This window comes from Medicago truncatula, chromosome 8, assembly GCF_003473485.1.
Source record: "Medicago truncatula cultivar Jemalong A17 chromosome 8, MtrunA17r5.0-ANR, whole genome shotgun sequence".
Classification (NCBI taxonomy): Eukaryota; Viridiplantae; Streptophyta; class Magnoliopsida; order Fabales; family Fabaceae; genus Medicago; species Medicago truncatula.
In genome coordinates, this window is record NC_053049.1 from 3,176,969 (window position 1) to 3,196,608 (window position 19,640).

General features: G+C 33.1%; 1 protein-coding gene across 2 annotated transcripts; it reads left to right on the plus strand.

Annotated features, from left to right (window-relative positions):
- The first annotated feature begins 7,071 nt into the window (after positions 1-7,071).
- Positions 7,072-18,492, plus strand: LOC11418893 (disease resistance protein RUN1). 2 transcript variants are annotated; one of them, XM_024771875.2, is made up of 5 exons: positions 7,072-7,855; positions 10,646-11,747; positions 12,131-12,406; positions 12,527-13,306; positions 13,858-15,526. In XM_024771875.2, exons 1-5 carry the CDS (start codon positions 7,320-7,322, stop codon positions 13,876-13,878), a joined length of 2,715 nt encoding a protein of 904 aa, XP_024627643.1. In that variant the 5' UTR covers positions 7,072-7,319; the 3' UTR covers positions 13,879-15,526. The 2 variants fall into 2 exon arrangements, with proteins under 2 accessions (XP_024627643.1, XP_003626892.2); XM_003626844.4 differs by lacking the exon at positions 13,858-15,526 and adding an exon at positions 17,105-18,492 and having other exon boundaries at positions 7,094-7,855.
- Positions 18,493-19,640: the final 1,148 nt, after the last annotated feature.

Here is a 19,640-nt window from a genome sequence, read left to right on the forward strand (position 1 = left end):
ATAATTAAACGAGCATGGAAGCAATAGTCCCACCATTGAAAACATAAAGATGAAACGCGGAGTTATATTCTAAAATAACTTTTTCGACCTTTGAGATTTGTTTTGCAGGTTTTTTATAAGAAGAAGTATCGACAGACCGCCCAAACTGGGTCAACCTTTTTAAGACTCTGACTTGGTGGCCCGATATATTGAAATCAACAGTCCGCCTATCAAAGGCGGCCCGATATATTCAAATCGACAGTCCGCCTATCAAAGGCGGCCCGATATATTCAAATCGACAGTCCGCCTATCAAAGGCGGCCCGATATATTCAAATCGACAGTCCGCCCATAAAAGGGTTAACCTTTTTAAGGCTCTGACTCGGCGGCCCGATGAAAGGGAAAAAAGAAGAAGATTCATAAGTAATCAAAGAGGTTAATGATTCTTTTCTCATGAGCAAAATTTGTTCACAAAGAGTATAAACGGCGAGGACCGTCTTTGCAATTTACATTAATCGATTGCGATCAAAAGCACCACAAAGGGTAGTCGCCCTCATGAAATTCCAGATGCTTCTGAAAAGCATCTAGTCCCGGAAGAAGTATATTCTAAAGTAATTCGTAAGCTTTAAAAGCACCACGCCTTGTACCAAGACTTGTGCTTGGGGGTTGTGGACCGTCATTATATTCCTAAGAGTTTAGGGACCCACAGGAAGGACTTAAACAACATCTGTAGGGACCTAAGAGGTTCTTCAGAAAGTCTGTGAAGATTGGGTGCGTTATCCTATAAGACGTCGCCACGCTACAGACTTCAAAACCCGCCTAAATCTATTCTTTAGCTCTAAAGCACCACGCCTTGTACCAAGACTTGTGCTTGGGGGCTGTGGACCGTCATAATATTCATATGGACCTAAAAGACTTCCAAAAGGGCTTCTTAGACCCTCAAAAAGGGCTTAGCGCCCTTGAAGAGAGCCCAAAAGCCCAAGGCGCAGAAGCCGCCTTTCTAAACCTCTAGAACTTTCTAGAAACCGTCCAAAAGGCCTAAATACCCCTATTACTTGGAGATTAAGCAACCACAACCCAAGCTCATAGAAGGCTATAAATACCACACTTGAGAACACTCTCAAGTATCCAATATTCAGTCTAAACCCTAATAAACGATTCTTAACCCTAGAATCCTTATTGTACTTTTTCTGCAAGTACAAATACTATAAGTATAAGTATGGGGCAAAAATTGCAAAAGTGCTCTAAAAAATAAGAAGGAAAAAAAGTTTATTGTGTTTGTAAATATATAGTCCAAAAAAATAAGAATAAAAAATATATCTAACTATCGTGAATTCGGACTCAAATCTCACACCAATACAAACTATGATGTGTGGAGCAAAGGAAAGTGGTAACCAATATCAAAACAAACACAAGCAACAACAATAATAACTACACCTAGATCTAATCTAGGAATCAATCAAAGTGAAAAGTACAAAATCACAAGCAAAAGATAAAGAGAGAAGAGAAACAAACACACCAAAGATTGTTTACCCAGTTCGGTCCAACTTGACCTACTGTGGGGGAGAGATTGATCTCTTCAATCCACTATCAATGAGTTCTTACAAAGAGATACAAATGAGTTACAAGAAATTAGGTTAAACAAGCTCACAAAGAACAAACTTAATTTCTACCCATTTTCCCAATCTCACCAATAAACAAGATACTCAATGATTTTCACTCACTCAAGGTGTTTACAATGTTTCCCAACCCAAGAGAACCCTAATCAAAGACCCTCAACCGTAAAGTTACCTCCTTTGATTTCCCAAGTTTTTCTCTCTTGAACCTCCCCCTCAAAAAATGAATTGAAACACTTAAATAGTGACTTAATACTGTCAAAATCGTGTCACGATTGTCAAAGTTGTGTCATGGTTCATTGTGTACGACCCAAGGTACACAAATCTTATCCAAAAAACGTGCCAAAAATCATATCACGATTGCTCAAAATCGTGTCACGATTTTCCTCCTGAAAACACGATGCTCACTGCGTACCAATTTTGTATGGTAGTAGTTATATACAATTATTTTGGTAGTGTAGTAGTTATACACTATGATACTGAAGAAAAAGTGCTTTATAAGGAAGAAAAAATATACTACTCCCTCCGGTCCTATTTATAAGAAAATTTTGGGTCAACAAAAGTTGATGTATCTAGTTAAAAATTCAGTCCAAATACATTCACTTTTGTTGACCTAAATTTCTCTTATAAATAGGACCGGAGGTAGTACGTGAGAGAAAAAGTTAAATTTAATCAAGGTGTTTTATAAGAATCAATCCCAAGACACGTCGTTGTATGATTGGGCTTTTGTAGTTTTTGGAGACAACTGTCAGATTAACATTTTCAATTCTGCTAATTTACTAACACTTTCTTTTTATCTTCTTTATAAACTCATTATCTTTGAAAATACATTATAAAGCAGGGCACTACCTAAATTATTAAATCACACACTAATCTACTATCTAAAATACACTCTTCAATATAAAAGTGGTTAAGACCACAACCTCTATATCTTTTGTTAAACCCAAAACACTGGATTTTTCCTAACAACCCCTTAGAAAAAGATTAGTGTAATATATTAAATGCATCTTTCCAAACCTGAAGTCCACTAGAAACCCCTTTTCCTACTCACAAGTTAAATAACAAAAGTTGGTAAAGATTATATAATAATGCTCCATGCAAGGTTCATTGGCCCTAGTCAGAATCTCACCACTGCCAACCTGGGATTCTTTTTATGCTCACTTATATTATTTGTTAATTAATTAAAAATTGGTGTTTTGTTTAAATGGAGCGGTTCAAACTTATAACATGATCGATCATCTAACCTCTAGTCTCAACTTTTTGTAATCTTGTAAGTTTTTCTATAATTATATACTGAAATCTAAAAAAGGGACAAATATCCAATATAACATAATTTTTAAATATTTAAATGAAATATTTATAAGATAATTAAGATATAATTATTTTTTGCAGAAGATAAATTAGCCCACCTAAATTGGCACCAGAGATAATCGAATTTGAGACCTTGAGGAGGAGCACGCTCCCAGATCCCAAACCAATACTAGATAATTAAGATATAATTAACTATTTATGTAATAATTTTGTATACTACCCCCTCCGTTTCTTTTCAATTGTCACATTTTGACTTTGGGTTAAATATGTTTTGATCCGTATAAATATGTCAACTTTTTGCTTTACTCCCTCTAAAAAATTTCTTCAAATTTCAGTCTTCCAAAAGTTTTTCATCTTCATTTTTGGTCTCTTCTTTAAAGTAAACGTATATGTAGAATTCATATTTTTGAATAAAATTTTACAGAAAAATTTATAATATTATAAGAATCTCGTTAAAAAAAAATTAGAATTTTTTAACAAAACATGAATTAAATATGAATGTTTTGTGATTATTTCGTATTTCTTATTGTGAGAAATAAAAATAAAAGGCTTAAATATTGAACTCGTCCCTGCAAATATGGTCCGTTTAAGTTTTGGTCCTTGTAAAATAAAAATTCAGAAATCAGTCCCCGCAAAATTTTTTGTTTTTGAAAATAGTCCCTCCAGGGACTATTTTCAAAAACAAAAAATTTTGTAGGGACCTTTTTAAAATACAAAATATTTTGCAGGGACCAAAAACTACAAAATGGGTTCAATCAGCGTGCGCCACGTAGGCATTTTGGTGACTTGTCATGACTTAAATGGGCACAGGGGTATTTTTAAAAGACAGATTTTTTTGCGGGGACTGATTTCTAAATTTTTATTTTACAAGGAAGAAAACTTAAACGGGCCATATTTGCAGGGACGAGTGCAATATTTAAGCCTAAAAGTAGAGAAGCTTGTGATATTGGTGAAATGAATAAAAAGTTAGTATTATAGGAAGGGTTTTTCTATCATGTGCAAATTTGCACATGTTAAGAAATTTAAAATAGTAACTTTGCATTGAAACTTGAACATTTTGTATCAAATATATAACTTTTTGTTAAATAATTGTTGGTTTCAATAAAAACTTACTACTTTTAGTTACCTTAACATGTGCAATATTGCACATGTTAGACAAACCCTTATAGGAAAAACAAAGAGCAAAAGAAATGTAGTCAACAAAACAAAAGTTAAATAAATGTATTAGTAATAATTTCTACTTAGACTTTTGAGACAAAAAGGAGACCCCACTAGTAATATAGCTGGTTGAAACACAAGTGAGGATCACGTTGATATCAACCAGATTTTACAAAATAATTTCTAATTAGACTTTTTTTTTGTGTGTGTAGATTAGTGACATGACCTTTAACGATATTTTATTCAAGACCCAAGGAAATACTTAGTGGATATGATGTGATGTACGAATTATTGAAAGTATATATACTAATCGTAAAAATCTGTAGAAGGATAATGAAAGCTAGTTGAATTTTAGGATAATGAAAGCTAATTGAATTTTTTTACTTTAATTTGTGGATGATTGTAAATTGTAAGATATTATGATTATGATTTAGTTGGAAACTATTGGAATTAATTAATGTTAGTTGTGTTGTGTCGGTGTAAATGGTGGTTTAAATATTGGTCATTCATCAAGTGTAGGACAATATAATGATATTGACTTTGCATGAGCACTAAAGAATCTAAGATCCAATGCTTGTTCTCAGGTCCTAAGCTGTAAAAATATGCCTTCAATCTCTAAACTTTCGGACCCCTTTCTATGAAGTATTTACAATTTTGAATTTAGCAAAGACTAAAACTGTGTGCTAAAGTTTTTTTTAGTGAGACACAAACATGTTAGTTTGTTTATGCGTACAAACAATGAAAATTTATAATTTTGTAGTTAGATAAACTTATTTAACCATAATCTGAATTTAAATTTAAGTTTGTAAAGAATTTTGAAAGTCCCCAACAAGCTCAGACTCAAAAGTATTTACAAGCTGAAAACAGACCGGGGTCACCTAGAAAAACTAGCTAGGAAACAAAATAAATCACTAGCTAAGAAACATGGCTCAATCACTAAGGAAGATTTTACCCACCACCGGTGGAAATGAAAAATTAAGTTTTTATTTTTTGTAAGAATTTAAACTAGTTCCCTGAAGTTGATATCGAAGAGAATCAAACTTTAGAGGACCTCAATCCAAAGTCTTAAGTCAACACTAAATAAATTAAGTCTTTGTATTTAGCTTTTGGCTTAATTGCATTTTTCACCCCTATCTTTTGTCAATTGTGCGATTTTGCATCCCATATTTTTAAACAAGCGATTTTGCACCCCATCTTTTTCTCCCTTTCTGATTTGGAGGCCCCCTATGTGTTTTAGTGATGATGTGTCTTCATTTAATGTTTGTCACGTGTGTAAATTGATTTTGGCAAAATTTGTAGTGTTTCCCACGCTTCTCTTTATAATAACTCTTCCTCACTGGTGTAATTGAACTCGCCGATGTGTGATAAATTTTAGTACATATGTGTGGTGAATTATTATTTTTTTTTTTTGGAAGAATGTGTGGTTAAAACTTTAAAGCCTAAGCCAGCACTTGTATATTATTAGCTTTTTTTTTTTTTTTTTTTTTCTTCTTTCTCTTTTCTTATAATTATTGTTAATTGTTAATTAAATTAGTAATATTTTCTCAAAAAACAAGTACTGAATGTTGTAATAAATTAGATATTTCGTGTTTTAATATTTAAGTTTTCACTTTATTAAGTTTTACTAAACTAATAAATAAATATAAATATGTATATATATTATCGTTCCAGCTCATAAACCAATCGAGTCGAACTATATACAGCTCAAGTTCGGCTCATTTATTTAACGAACTTAATTTTCTGCTCAAGTTCGGCTCATTTGGTTCATGAACTAAGTTCTACGAGTTAATTGTCGAATCGAGTTCCGAACTATTGTCGAGTTGGTTCGGTTCATTGCCAGCCCTACACTCAACCAAGCAACACTAAAAAAAATTATATGCATCAGCGTAACAAAAACACAGACAGACGAACATAAAATATTACTCTAAACGTTAATGTGTGTGTGTAAATATTTGCGAGGTTGAAGAAAGGAAATAAAAGTATTTGATATCATTAAATGACAGTGTGAATAAAAATATTTGTTAGTTTGTGATGATTAAACAATATTGAAATTAAAATAATTGATAGTGTGTTTGACCTAACTTCTCCTTAAAAATGTAGAGAAGTTGGAAAAAAAGCCGGGTCAAACGATAAAAACAACTGAATTTGGGGGAAAAATTGATAAATTGTTAAAAAATTAAAATTGGAAAATAGTTAAAAGTTATTAAAAATATAAAAATTATAAAAGTTATTAAAAATATAAAAAATTACAAAATAATTAAAAAAATGGTGAGGGGCAAAATGAAAAATGCACCCTAAAATGATGAGGTGGCACTAACCACACCCCATCAATAAGAAATTATTAAAATGCCCATCATAGGCGCAAAATGGTAAAATCATAGGGATTTGTCTTTATAATATAGTAAGTAGATACCGTAAGTATGAATATATGTTAATAGAATTGTAATATTTAAAATACCGAAAGCATGGCCCAGTAGTAAAACTCGGTGGTTGAATACTTGATGTCTTAGGTTCAAATTTTAGGTTGATTTTTTTTAATTTTATATTTTTTTCAGCATGATAAATCCTAATTTTTATGGATTTGAGATTCAATTTCTCAACTTATTTGACTACATATTTACAAATAAAAATACAATATAACTTTTATTTTCTTGTTTTTTTAGAGCATTTGAAATTTTTGACAAATATTTATCGTATAAAATAGCAAAGCTAACAAACATTATAGTTATTTTCTCAAAAAATAAAATAAAAAAACATAATAGTGTTTTATTTGCTGTTTTAAAAAAATTGCATTTTTTATTAGGGATCTATCTTTACTAGAAGAGCTGAACCTCCAATTTTATTAGGACATGGTCTAACTCTTGTTGGTTTAATTTTTTCAAGGCTAAAAGTTGCTTTAATTTTTCTCTAAGATTAAATTGGATATAGCAAATTTTTTCATTGACTAAATTGAAGCTTCACTATAGTATTGAAAATAAGTAAATACTAATTCATCATAAAAAAAATATTTCAATGATCTAAAAAATACTGTCTCTTGTAATAAAGACGGGAGAGAGTATTTTACTCGGAAAATGTGAGGATCACTTTTGGATTGCCATATAATTATAAGCCATGTTGGCTAAGAATGCAAGCTGAGAAAGTTAACATTTATTCCAAACCGCGCGACCCAGTTTTGAGTATAAATGCTTGATTCAATGATTCATGTCTATAGAGTCAGCGAGTCAGTCCCCTGTCTGTGATCACCCATTTTCTTAGCAATGGATAGACGACGATATCGTCCTCGCCGTCCTATTCCTTCTCCTCCTTCTACTCCTTCTCCTCCTCTTCATTCGTCTTCTTCAATACCCAGAAACGAATGGTTATACGACGTGTTCATCAATTTCAGGGGAAAAGACACTCGCAACAATTTTGTTTCTCATCTCTATGCCGCACTCACAAATGTTCGAATTAACACTTTTCTTGACGATGAGGAGCTTGGAAAGGGAAACGAGCTTGGACCAGAATTATTGCAAGCAATACAAGGTTCACAGATGTTCATCGTTGTTTTCTCAGAAAACTACGCTCGTTCTAGTTGGTGTCTTGATGAACTGTTACAAATCATGGAATGCCGGGCAAATAAGGGTCAGGTTGTTATGCCCGTGTTTTACGGTATTTCCCCTTCCGATATACGTCAACTTGCTTTGCGACGTTTTGGAGAAGCTTTCAATAACAACACAGATGAGTTGGATCAGCTTATTTATATGGCACTCAGCGATGCTTCGTATTTGGCTGGTTGGGATATGAGTAATTACAGGTAAATATGTCTATAATGATTTTGGTTTTCTACTAAAATCAATTTGCCATGCGTATAATTGTTAAATTAAAAAGGAAAGAAACCCAGAGAGACGTACGTGAGCATGGTTTCATCTTCTCATTTCACCAAGATCTTCACAAAATTATGTGCTTGGCTACATCAATAATCTAAAAACCTCTTCATATTTTTTCTAAACTTCATTTTTATACAATTCATCAACCCAATTACCTCTTAATTCTCTTTTCCTTGTTTCAATTTCATATTTCACAAAATATTAAACAAAGTATGGCGTACAAGCAAAAGGGTTGTTGTTGTTTGAGAGATAGAGTAAAGAAAAAGGGAAAATGTTGAAGATGGAGATTAGTTCTTATTTTTGACTTTTTAATTTAATGATTTTATGAAGAAAATTTTAATTCAATATTTTTAATTTTAATTTAATGATTTTATGAAGAAAAAGAGGTTGAAGATAGTGACTGATCCAGAATTTTTGAATGGTGGGGGCACTATATATGAAAATTTGTAGCATTAATAATTGTCCTCTACTATTTTTCATATTATGGAAACTTTGGTTATCTTATCATTTTCAATATCATTAAAAATATATTTCACTATACAAATAATTAAACAAACATTTAACCGGACATCTCTCATTCGAATTCTCATCCGATTCTTGATAATATTCATACTATGAAGAAAAAAATTTGAGATATATGATGATAAACGTGAGCCAAAAGAGAAATAATTTCGGATAAGTGGGAATTATGTAGTCAAAATGTCAATTATATACACATTATACTCCTTCCGTCCAAAATTGTATGTCGCTTTAGGAAAAAAAATTATATGTCATTTTACATTACCAATGCAATATTAATGTTACTTTTTCTATTATAACCTTAGTTATTTATTAGTCTCTCTTCTTTTAATTCTTTCATTTATCTTTCCCATATTATTTTTTAGGGACAATTTTGTAAAACAACTCATAATATCTCTTTTCTACACAATATTAATTACATTTTTTAATATGTGTGAAATACCCAAAACGTCATACAATTTGATACGGAGGAAGTACTACTAAAAAAAATTCTAAAAATTTTGTGTGCACAAGCCCACATATGGGACAACATGCATCCGTCTCTGGTTGTTTTGCTTTCTTCTTTCTAAAATAAGATGAGGATTTTTGGCTTTTAATTCACGTGTCATTCCTTCTTTCTTTTCCTTTATGATTTATTTGTTTAATTTCACTTGTATTATCTGACTTTTTTTATTCCAAAAAAACACATGTGCATGACACGTTTGACCAAGTCAATTTTTTATTTTTTTTAAAAGAAGCTAAATACGAGAGAGTGCCTTTATGCCTAAATGAAATGCTAGCAACACATACTCTTTATTTGATTGGTTAAAACTCATGCGAGTCCGTCCCATGAGCTTAACTCATTTGGCAAGGGATAATGTACAATTTATGCAGGGATCAGGGTTCGAACCCCGGACACCCCACTTATTCATCTTAAAGATGAATTTTTCTAGCCAGTATGCTACTTGATAAAAAAAAAAACTCATGCGAGTCCCACTAAATTATGTGGAACCCATATCAATTTAGTGGAACTGATGTGATTTTTAACCGATCAAAGAGAGTGCGTTGAAAAGAGGGTTAAAACGTGTGTTGTTAACATTTCTCATTCTAAAGTGATGTGATTTTTAACCGATCAAAGAGAGTGCGTTGAAAAGAGAGTTAAAATGTGTGTTGTTAACATTTCTCATTCTAAAGTGATGTGATTTTTAACCGATCAAAGAGAATAAAGATGATTAAAACGTGTGTTGTTAACATTTCTGATTCTAAAAGATTTTTTTTAAAACTTTTCTTCTATGGAACCCGTAAAACATTAGTCTTTTCATAGTTTATCTACATTCGATTTTTTTTTTTTTTTTTTCACTTTATCTTCAACCTCTCAACCATGAAAACAACCCAGAAAAACCCGCTTCAAGCAACCCATGAAATCAAAGAAAAACTTGCTTGGTGGAAACCTCTCAACCATGAAATCAACATTCAAAACCCAGGACTCAACTTATTAAATTAAAAACAAAACAAAGTAAAAATATTATCTTTATGCAATAATTAAAGTAAAACAATAAACACAATCATTCCAGTTTTATTCGATTTCTCTACAACTACAAAAGGATTTCCAGGGAGATGCAGAAAAAGCAAAAGGTTCAGTTCCATTGTTGGATTTTAATACCAGTAAACACAATCATCATTTCAAAAAGCTATTTATGTTTTTCTTTTTTATGGTTGTTGTATGCGGTAATCTTGTGAACAATAGAAAATTTTCACAAGCCAGGGTATGAGAGACATAGAGGAGAGAGAATAATTAGGCAAGATAGTGTGAAAAAAATCCAGTGTTGAGTGCATGATAAGACTGTGATTTACATTTGATCAAATGGCTAAGATCAACTAGTCCATGGTTGAAGGTTTTACACTTTCCCATGCTAAATGCCACCGTTTATGATCAAATGACTAATATCGTACGTAAAATGTTAACTTGCCCATGGTGGGAAAATTGATAACTTTCCCTGGTTAAATGTACCTTGCAATTTATGATTTTGTTGCTGTTGTTGTGCCACTATAAGATTTAGTAAAGTACAAGGGAGTTTATACCATTGTCTAAGTGTATAGTATTTGAACTTGGTTAAGGGTGTTGAGTTCACTTGATTGGAAATTGAGTCAAATTTATGTTTTACGCTTCTATTCATTTTTATGACCATTTTTGTTTTTTGCAATATTTATTGTTGCAGTAATGAAAGCAATACTGTGAAGCAAATTGTTAGCCAAGTTTTGACAAAACTAGACAAAAAATACTTACCTCTCCCGGATTTTCCAGTTGGACTAGAATCCCGTGCGGAACAATCTATTCGGTATTTAAGACATAATTCAGATGGAGTTTGTTTAGTAGGGATTTGGGGAATGGGAGGGATTGGCAAAAGCACCATTGCCAAAGTCATCTACAATAATCTTTGTTATGAATTTGAAGATCAAAGCTTCCTTGCTAATATTAGAGAAGTTTGGGAGAAAGATAGGGGTAGAATCGATTTACAAGAACAACTTCTTTCAGATATCCTCAAAACAAGGAAGATAAAGGTGCATAGTGTTGAGTTTGGAAAAGCTATGATTAAGGAACGACTTGTCACAAAACGGGCACTTGTTGTACTTGATGATGTGAGTGAGTTTGATCAATTCAATTCATTATGCGGAAATCGAAATGGGATTGGTCCAGGAAGTATAATAATCATCACAACAAGAGATGTACGTCTACTTGATATCCTTGGAGTTGACTTTATATATGAAGCGGAGGGATTGAATTCGGTTGAGTCCCTTGAGCTTTTCAGTCAGCATGCGTTTAGGGAGACAAGTCCAATAGAAGGTTTCCTTATTCTTTCAAGATATGTAGTTGCCTATTGTGGTGGACTGCCACTAGCTCTTGAAGTCCTTGGATCTTACTTGTTCAAGAGGAGAAAACAAGAGTGGCAGAGTGTATTATCAAAGCTAGAAAAGATACCTAATGATCAAATACATGAGAAACTAAAAATAAGCTTTGACGGTTTAAGGGATCATATGGAAAAGGATATATTTCTTGATGTGTGTTGTTTCTTTATCGGTAAGGATAGAGCATATGTCACAAATATACTAAATGGTTGTGGACTTCATGCTGATATTGGAATAACAGTGCTGATTGAGCGAAGCCTAATAAAAATTGAAAAGTATAACAAGCTTGGAATGCATGATTTACTGCGAGACATGGGACGAGAAATTGTCCGTGAAAGTTCACCTGAGGAGCCTGAAAAGCGTAGTCGATTGTGGTATCATGAGGATGTAGTTGATGTACTGACCGACCATACTGTAAGAATTTATCTACATTGCATTTTGAATTTATTTTGTCATCTTGCTCAATATTAAAAGAAAAAAAATCTTTCTTTCTGAAATGTTTGTTGTTTTTCAGATATATTGGCTAAAAATAGTGGGATTCACATGATCACACAAGTGCATGTCCATGTTAAAAATATAATATAAAGTTTCATACATGGGTCTTCATGTAACAACTCAATTTTTGGAGAAGTTAGTCATGAGAATCTTGTCATTTTACATATGTTTAGGCTTAGGCTGCAGTTTTGTGTTGCTTTTTTATTACCATACAATAATGTAGGTTTCCTTTCTTCCACAAAATAAATATAAATTAAGTTTTCCTTTTTATTTTATTTTTATATGGTCTTTCTGTGTCACAGGGAACAAAAGCCATCGAGGGATTGGTTATGAAGTTGCAAAGGTCCAGTAGAGTTGGTTTCGATGCAATCGGTTTTGAGAAAATGAAGAGATTGAGATTGTTGCAACTTGATCATGTACAAGTCATTGGAGACTATGAGTGTTTTTCAAAACACCTGAGTTGGCTTTCTTGGCAAGGATTTCCTTTAAAATACATGCCAGAAAACTTTTATCAGAAAAATCTAGTTGCTATGGACTTAAAACACAGTAATCTTACACAAGTTTGGAAAAGGCCTCAGGTACATAATGACAAGAGATTTTCCTTTTAAAATCAATGTAAACAGGAATAGTTATTTTGCCACGTTTTCATTTTGCATCTTTATCTCTAATTTTAATTTAAAATATTAATTTTCTTGTAGATGCTAGAGGGACTGAAGATCCTAAATCTCAGTCATTCAATGTACTTGACAAGCACCCCTGACTTTTCAAAATTACCGAACCTAGAAAATCTCATTATGAAAGATTGTCAAAGTTTGTTTGAAGTACACTCGTCCATTGGAGATCTCAAGAAGCTTCTCCTGATAAATTTCAAGGACTGTACAAGTCTTAGAAATCTCCCAAGAGAGATCTATCAATTGACATCGGTGAAAACTTTCATTCTTTCTGGTTGTTCAAAGATTGAAAAATTGGAAGAAGATATAGTGCAAATGAAATCATTGACAACCCTAATTGCAGCAAAAACTGGTGTCAAACAAGTTCCTTTTTCGATTGTTAAATCAAAAAACATTGGATATATATCCCTATGTGAATATGAAGGTTTATCACGTGATGTTTTTCCTTCTATCATTTGGTCTTGGATGTCACCAAACATGAATTCCTTAGCACATATTCCCCCCGTTGGTGGCATGTCAATGTCTCTTGTTTGCTTGGATGTAGATAGTAGAAATTTGGGTTTGGTCCATCAATCACCAATACTTAGCAGCTATTCAAAACTTAGAAGTGTTTCAGTACAATGTGACTCAGAGATTCAACTGAAACAAGAATTCAGAAGATTTCTTGATGATATATATGATGCAGGTCTTACTGAATTTGGAACATCACATGGATCACAAATTTTGGATCTTTCCTTGAGATCTCTTTTGTTTGGAATCGGAAGTTGCCACATAGTCATCAATACTCTTCGGAAGAGCTTATCAGAGGTTCCTTCTATATCCTCTCACCTAATATATTAACCTTACATAAGCGAACATTGAAATTATTTTCCATTTGCATGTTCTTCATTAAATGGTTAAAGATTCATAAATATACATATTTATTGAAGTATTTATCAGAAACTGATATATATGCCAAGTTCAGACGTTTATTTAGATAATTATTATTTCCTTTTTCTACATATCATTTTTCTTTATCTTTATCATCATTACATTTACTTACCGATGTCTATATTTGTTACACTTTTTTTTAGCTTATTCATACCTATAACAAGTGTGTAACTTTAAAAGGATAGTTGAATAACTATTGAAGTTATACACATGTTTAGTCCTTTAGATATAGAAGGAGAAAGAGGAACAAAATAATGAAATTATATTTTTGTTGATGTGAATGATATATTGGATCTTCTTAGTAAAGAAAGTTGGATTTGAATTGTTTTTCCTTACTGTATCGATATACAAGTTCTTGCATATATACACATGATATTAGTTAAACATAGGAACTGATTTGACTAACTATATATAAGCCTATATTTTAGTTTAAGCAGAAACAAACTTAGATTAATGGATAAGCACGAGAATTGCTTGGCTTCTAGATACTGCTATCTTCTAAAGGCCCGCACAAGATGGTGGAAGGTTCAACGATACCATTCTTGAACGTCAAGAATGAGTGTTGTGAGCTTGACAATGGCCATGTCAGAAGGTCTGCTAGTTGGCAAGTTGGAATGTGAAGAACCTGTAATTGGTTGGCATGGACAAGATCACGGACAAAGTGATAATCAATGGAAAGATGCCTTCATTCTTGAATGAAAAACTGGATTGGCACAAAGATAAGTGGCTCCAAGATTATCCGAGTGTATGGTTGGCTTTTTTGTTAGCCGGCAATGAAGTTCTGCGAGTAGCTTTTGTAACCAAATAATTTCATGAGTAGTTGATGCAATGGTTCTATATTCAGCTTCTGTTGAAGATTTAGCAGCAGTTCTTTGTTTTTTGGAATATCATGAAATTGGGTTGGAGCCAAAATAGAATATGCAGGCAGCTGTATAGATTTGTAGTCAATCCGATCGCTAGCCTAATTGGCATCACAGAAGGCCAACAAAGTTTTCATGAGTGAGGTGAAGACCTTGGTGATTGTTCCCTTTAGGTATAGCAAAACATGTTTTGCTACTTTTGCTACTTGTAAGTGGAGTGACGTTTGGTATTGAGATAATCGATTGACAGAAGGATCTATCAGGTCTGGTTAGAGAAAAATATTTAAGTGATCCAATTATTTTCCGATAGGAAGTGACATCACATACGGGTGTATCTGTCGGTGTGATGAGAGAGCACAAAATGGATATCAGTGTGGACACGGGCTTTGATTCGTCCATGGTTGTTGATTCAAGCAGGTCTCAAATGTAGGGCATGCTGGGATAGAAACATATCATTGTTTGTTGGCACGAATTCTACACCCAAAAAAAAAGACTTGGAGTGCCAAGACTTTTCAATGAGAACTTGTTGAATAGGGAATGTTGAAATAGACTAAGAAAAATATGATCATTTCATGTGAGAGGAATATCATCGACGTACACCAAAAAATAAGCAAAAGTGTTAGCTTTAACATAAATAAACAATGATGTATCAGATTTAGCATTTTGAAAGTTGTAACCAAGGAGAAATTTTTGGAGTGCCTGAAACCATGCTTGAGGTGCTTGTTTGAGCCCATACAGGGACTTACGTAATTTGCAAACTTGATTGGGGTGTTGGGGATGAACAAAGCCATATGGCTGCGACATGTAGATAGTTTCCGAAAAATGCCATATGGCTGCGACATGAAGATAGTTTCAGAAATTATTCCATTTAAGAAAGCATCGTTGACATCCATGTGGGAGAGAGACCAGCCACACCACGATGTAGAGCAATACTGTTATGCACAGTAGGCTTGTGATACCATAGGCAGAAGTTGTTACATATATAAACATGACTTTAGCTAAGATATAGTAACAAACTAAAGTTAAACCATAGAAACTGATTTGACTAACTATACAAGCCTATATTTTAGTTTAAGCTGAAACAATTAAACAAAATTAGTTAATGGGTAGGATGAGCAATGCTTGGTTTTTTTTTTTTATGACAGTGATACCCTTTATTAGTAACAAGGTTTAATTACTCTTTTGGTCCCTTAATTTATTTTTTGGTTTCGTTTTGGTCTCTTAACTATTCAAAGTTTTGTTTCGGTCCCTTAACTTATTTTTGGGTTTTCTTTTGGTCCCTTAACTATTAAAAGTTTCGTTTTGGTCCCTTAACTTATTTTTTGGTTTCGTTTTGGTTCATTAACTTATTTTTTGATTTCGTTTTGGTCCTTAACTCTAATACATTCATCCTAACGTAAAGGACCAAAGTGGTTGCGGAGGAAGAGTTAAAGGACCAAAACGAAACAAAAAAATAAGTTAAAGGACAAAAACGAAACTTTTAATAGTTAAGGGACCAAAACGAAATCAAAAAGTAAGTTAAGGGACCAAAACGAAACTTTTAATAGTTAAGGGACCAAAACGAAACCAAAAAATAAATTAAGGGACCAAAAGAGTAATTAAGCCTAGTAACAAAGATTCTAGATGTTTTATTATCAAAAAAGATAAGATTCTAGATGTTTCATACGTTGACTCACAAGCCCTTTGTATTCACAAAAAAAGTAATTTATTGTTAGGAACCTTTCTCTTGGCACAAGAAAGACTTCCCAAAACTGGGCAGATTTGAATCAATTGAGAAATAAATCTAACCATAATAAAGATTGCAAATCAATGAAGTTTTTTTTTTTATTGATATAGTGAGGTTGAAAGAGAAGATACAAAAGGTATATAATGAATATGTTAACCTTGCACACAAGGCTACTCCAGAGAAGCACTCTCCTTTCAGACCAGAGTATGAAGGTGATAAAAACACAAGAAGGGATGTTGAATTGTGTTATGAAATCTTTTTCTAAGTTGTTAAACAAAATAGATAAATAAAATATAGTTAGGGTATGGGGAAGAGAGACAACACAAACAATTATGCTGGTTCATCCCACAATCTGAGATTAGTCCAGTCTCTTTGCACTTCCAAGGGATTTTCCACAATAATCACACAAGATTACAATTACTTAGACGCACAACTCTAAGATTTACTTGCCTCACATTTGAGGACTTCTACAACAAGAGTTTACAAATAAAGTTTGAATGTGTTTACACTTTGATACTCAGATACTCACCCAAGGTGTTTTCAAATGTTTCCTAACCCAAGAGAACCTCCCACCAAAGACCCTCAACCCTAAAGTTACCTCATTTGAATTCTCAACTTTCTCTCTTTTGAAGCTCTGCCTCAAAAATGAACAATGAAGCCTTAAATAGTACTCGGACTAGTGCAAAATCGTGTCACGGTTTGCCTAAATTGTTTCATTACAAAGCTAGTACACAGCACAGTACTACATCCTTATCCCAAAATCGTGCCACGATTTTCTCCATCGCGCCACAATTTTTCTTCCGGTAGCTTCCTCACATTCTGTCTCAAAAATTGTGCCATGATTTCTAAGATTGTGCCACGATATCCATCTTCCAGAATTACTCAATTTTGAGTCAATTCAACGAGAATTGTTACTGTGAAAAATGAGTTGTAGGAAAGTGGAAAGGAACTATATTGTCTGCTTTCATTCGACCAGTTTCCTTGTATATATTTTTTTGTGCAGTACACTATTTTGACACAAATGGCAGAAAATGTCCATTTAGCATAATTGGAATAACATAAATAACTAAGCATATGTTCATGATACAGGGATTGGCAGCCAATTCTAGTGGTTCTTTCCTTCCGGGTGACAACTATCCTTCTTGGTTAGCCTATAGAGGTGAAGGACCTTCTGCAATATTTAAAGTTCCTGAGGATACTGATTGCCGCATGAAGGGAATGACTTTATGTGTTCTTTATTCATCAACATCTAAAAACGTAGCTACTGAATGCCTGACTGGTGTCTTGATTATTAATTACACAAAATTCACTATCCAGATTTACAAGAGACACACAGTAATGTCATTTAATGATGAAGATTGGCAAGGCGTCGTATCAAAATTAGGAGTTGGTGACAATTTGGAGATTTTTGTAGTTATTGGACATGGATGGACTGTTAAGGAGACGAATGTCTATCTAATATATGATCAGTCAAATGCTATGGAAATTGAGTCATCAAATACTATGGAAGTTGACCCATCTACTGACGCAAAAATGGAGCCATTACATGAAGTGGAATTCCAACCATCACCCAATGTAAAAACCGAGACATCAGCTGAAGTGGAAATACAACCATCACTGAATTTGAAAACGGAGCCATCAGCTGAAGAGGAAGTACAATTATCACCTAATGTGAAAATGGAGCCATCACTTGTTATCAATAATGAACGACTTGTTGTCAAAAATGAACCATTACCGAAGACAAGTAGAAAAATCTTTACAAGACTGGCAAAGAGAGTGGGAAAATGTTTATGCTTGAACCAAAATTGAGATCTCAGCAATTTTTGTTTGAACATGCCTGTTGTCATAACATGAAATTCCCTTCTGTGTTTAGTAATAATTTTCAGGGAGGGAGGATTGACAATGCTTGGGAATTAATGTGATTGATTGTAGGATCCTGATTTTCTTCTCTCCCATGGTCTTGGGTGTCATCCAAAATGAATCCCATGTCATGGATTAGCTCATTTTGGAGCATGTTATCATATCTACCAAAGTTTTTGGGAACAATATGTTGTAAACCGAGTATACTTTAAATGTTTTAAATATGTTGTGTCTTATAATTTTAATAATTTTACGTCTTGTTGTTTTGTTACCTCAATTTCGGGATGAAACTGTTGTATTATGGAGAATTTGCGCATATGAGGAAAATAAATCTTTAAGGGCAGTCTAAACGATGTCTCAAAAGATGTTGACAGAGTTGTCATTGGTCATAACATTACAATGTGACACAATTCTGGATAGTGCAGATTATGTTACAAAATTTTCTGATTCGGAAGCAACAACATATCTTTTTTTTAGGGAACGTCGTCATACGTTTTAGGGTCACAAATGTTAGTGTAGTCATTAAAGTGTCGTTTGATTAGAATGGGAAGTTACTACTAAGTCCTTTACACTCTGCATTAGCATATTAGAAATTCCATTCCAGAATTCCATGAACACATTCATTTGTTGTGTTTCCTTCTTTCTATTGGTTCTTATTTTTCATTTCTTTTACTCTTGGTGGCGTGTGTTGGATCAAATTTAGATTCTCAGTCTAGTTAAAATTTCAATGGAGACTAATTTTCAGTTTTCACTGTTAGGTACCGATTTCTTTGAAGATCCTAGTGACATTATCAATAATGCTTAGTCCTAAACTGAGACTCCAATATTGAGCTTATAGTAAAGCCTCGAGAAGAAACAAGCCAGTATCATAATCAATGAAGTAAACTAGGGCGATTAAAAAAATGAAATATACTAGAGAATACAAAAATAGTAACATTGCACTAAAATCCAAATAAAACGCACTTAAAAGGCAGTGTTTTTTCAGTGATGTATATAAACTAAAATTATTGAAGGAAAGGAAAACAAAACTTTGAGTGAGACACTTCTGTTTGAAATGATTTTGAATGGTATGAATCGCCGGTGCTTTGTTATATCTTGGTTTTCTTCCAAACTTGTTTAATACTACTATGTTTTACGTCAATAACAACTTCCCTGTTAAAAGTCATCAGATATATTGTTGAAGGTAAATCCTTTCCAATGGGCTCGTCTCAGGTCATTAGAAAGACACTTATAATCTCTAGTGAGGTCCACATGATCAAGTTGTAAAAGTCTCATTTTCTTCATCCTCTTTAAAGAATCGGTAACGAAAAAAAGTTTACTTCTCTGCAACTTCAAAACCAAGTCATCTACAGTTTCTGTTTCCCTATAAAAACAAAGAAAAGTAAGGTGAACCCATTTCCACTTCCTTGCTAGAGAAAAGTAAAACAAGTTGCAAAGATGCAACTCGGACACACTAGTAATGAGACAGTAATGCAAACCAAGCAGAAGCTACTCATGTTGGGGGTCCTGTGCTAAAGGAACAATCCTAGTACAGCTATATTGAGAGTGACAGAACGTATTTATTTTTGCTTGGACAGCATAACAATAGTTGATTTAATTTAATAATGTATTAATATAATAATACACAACTAACGTGGACAGCATAACAATCGTTGATTTAATTTAATAATGTAATAATATAATAATACACAACTTAAAAAGAATCTTGTAGAAAAGTTAAACACAGTTTTTTTTTTTATAGAAAAAGAAGTCTAAGAACGAAGCG

What these genes read in the sequence shown, in the direction of transcription:
- LOC11418893 (XM_003626844.4), top strand. Translation starts at nt 7,320, where the DNA reads ATGGATAGACGACGATATCGTCCTCGCCGTCCTATTCCTTCTCCTCCT. An exon ending in TGGGATATGAGTAATTACAG is followed by an intron (nt 7,856 to 10,645) that starts GTAAATATGTCT and finishes TTATTGTTGCAG; the next exon opens with TAATGAAAGCAATACTGTGA. An exon ending in TTCGGAAGAGCTTATCAGAG is followed by an intron (nt 13,307 to 17,104) that starts GTTCCTTCTATA and finishes TTCATGATACAG; the next exon opens with GGATTGGCAGCCAATTCTAG.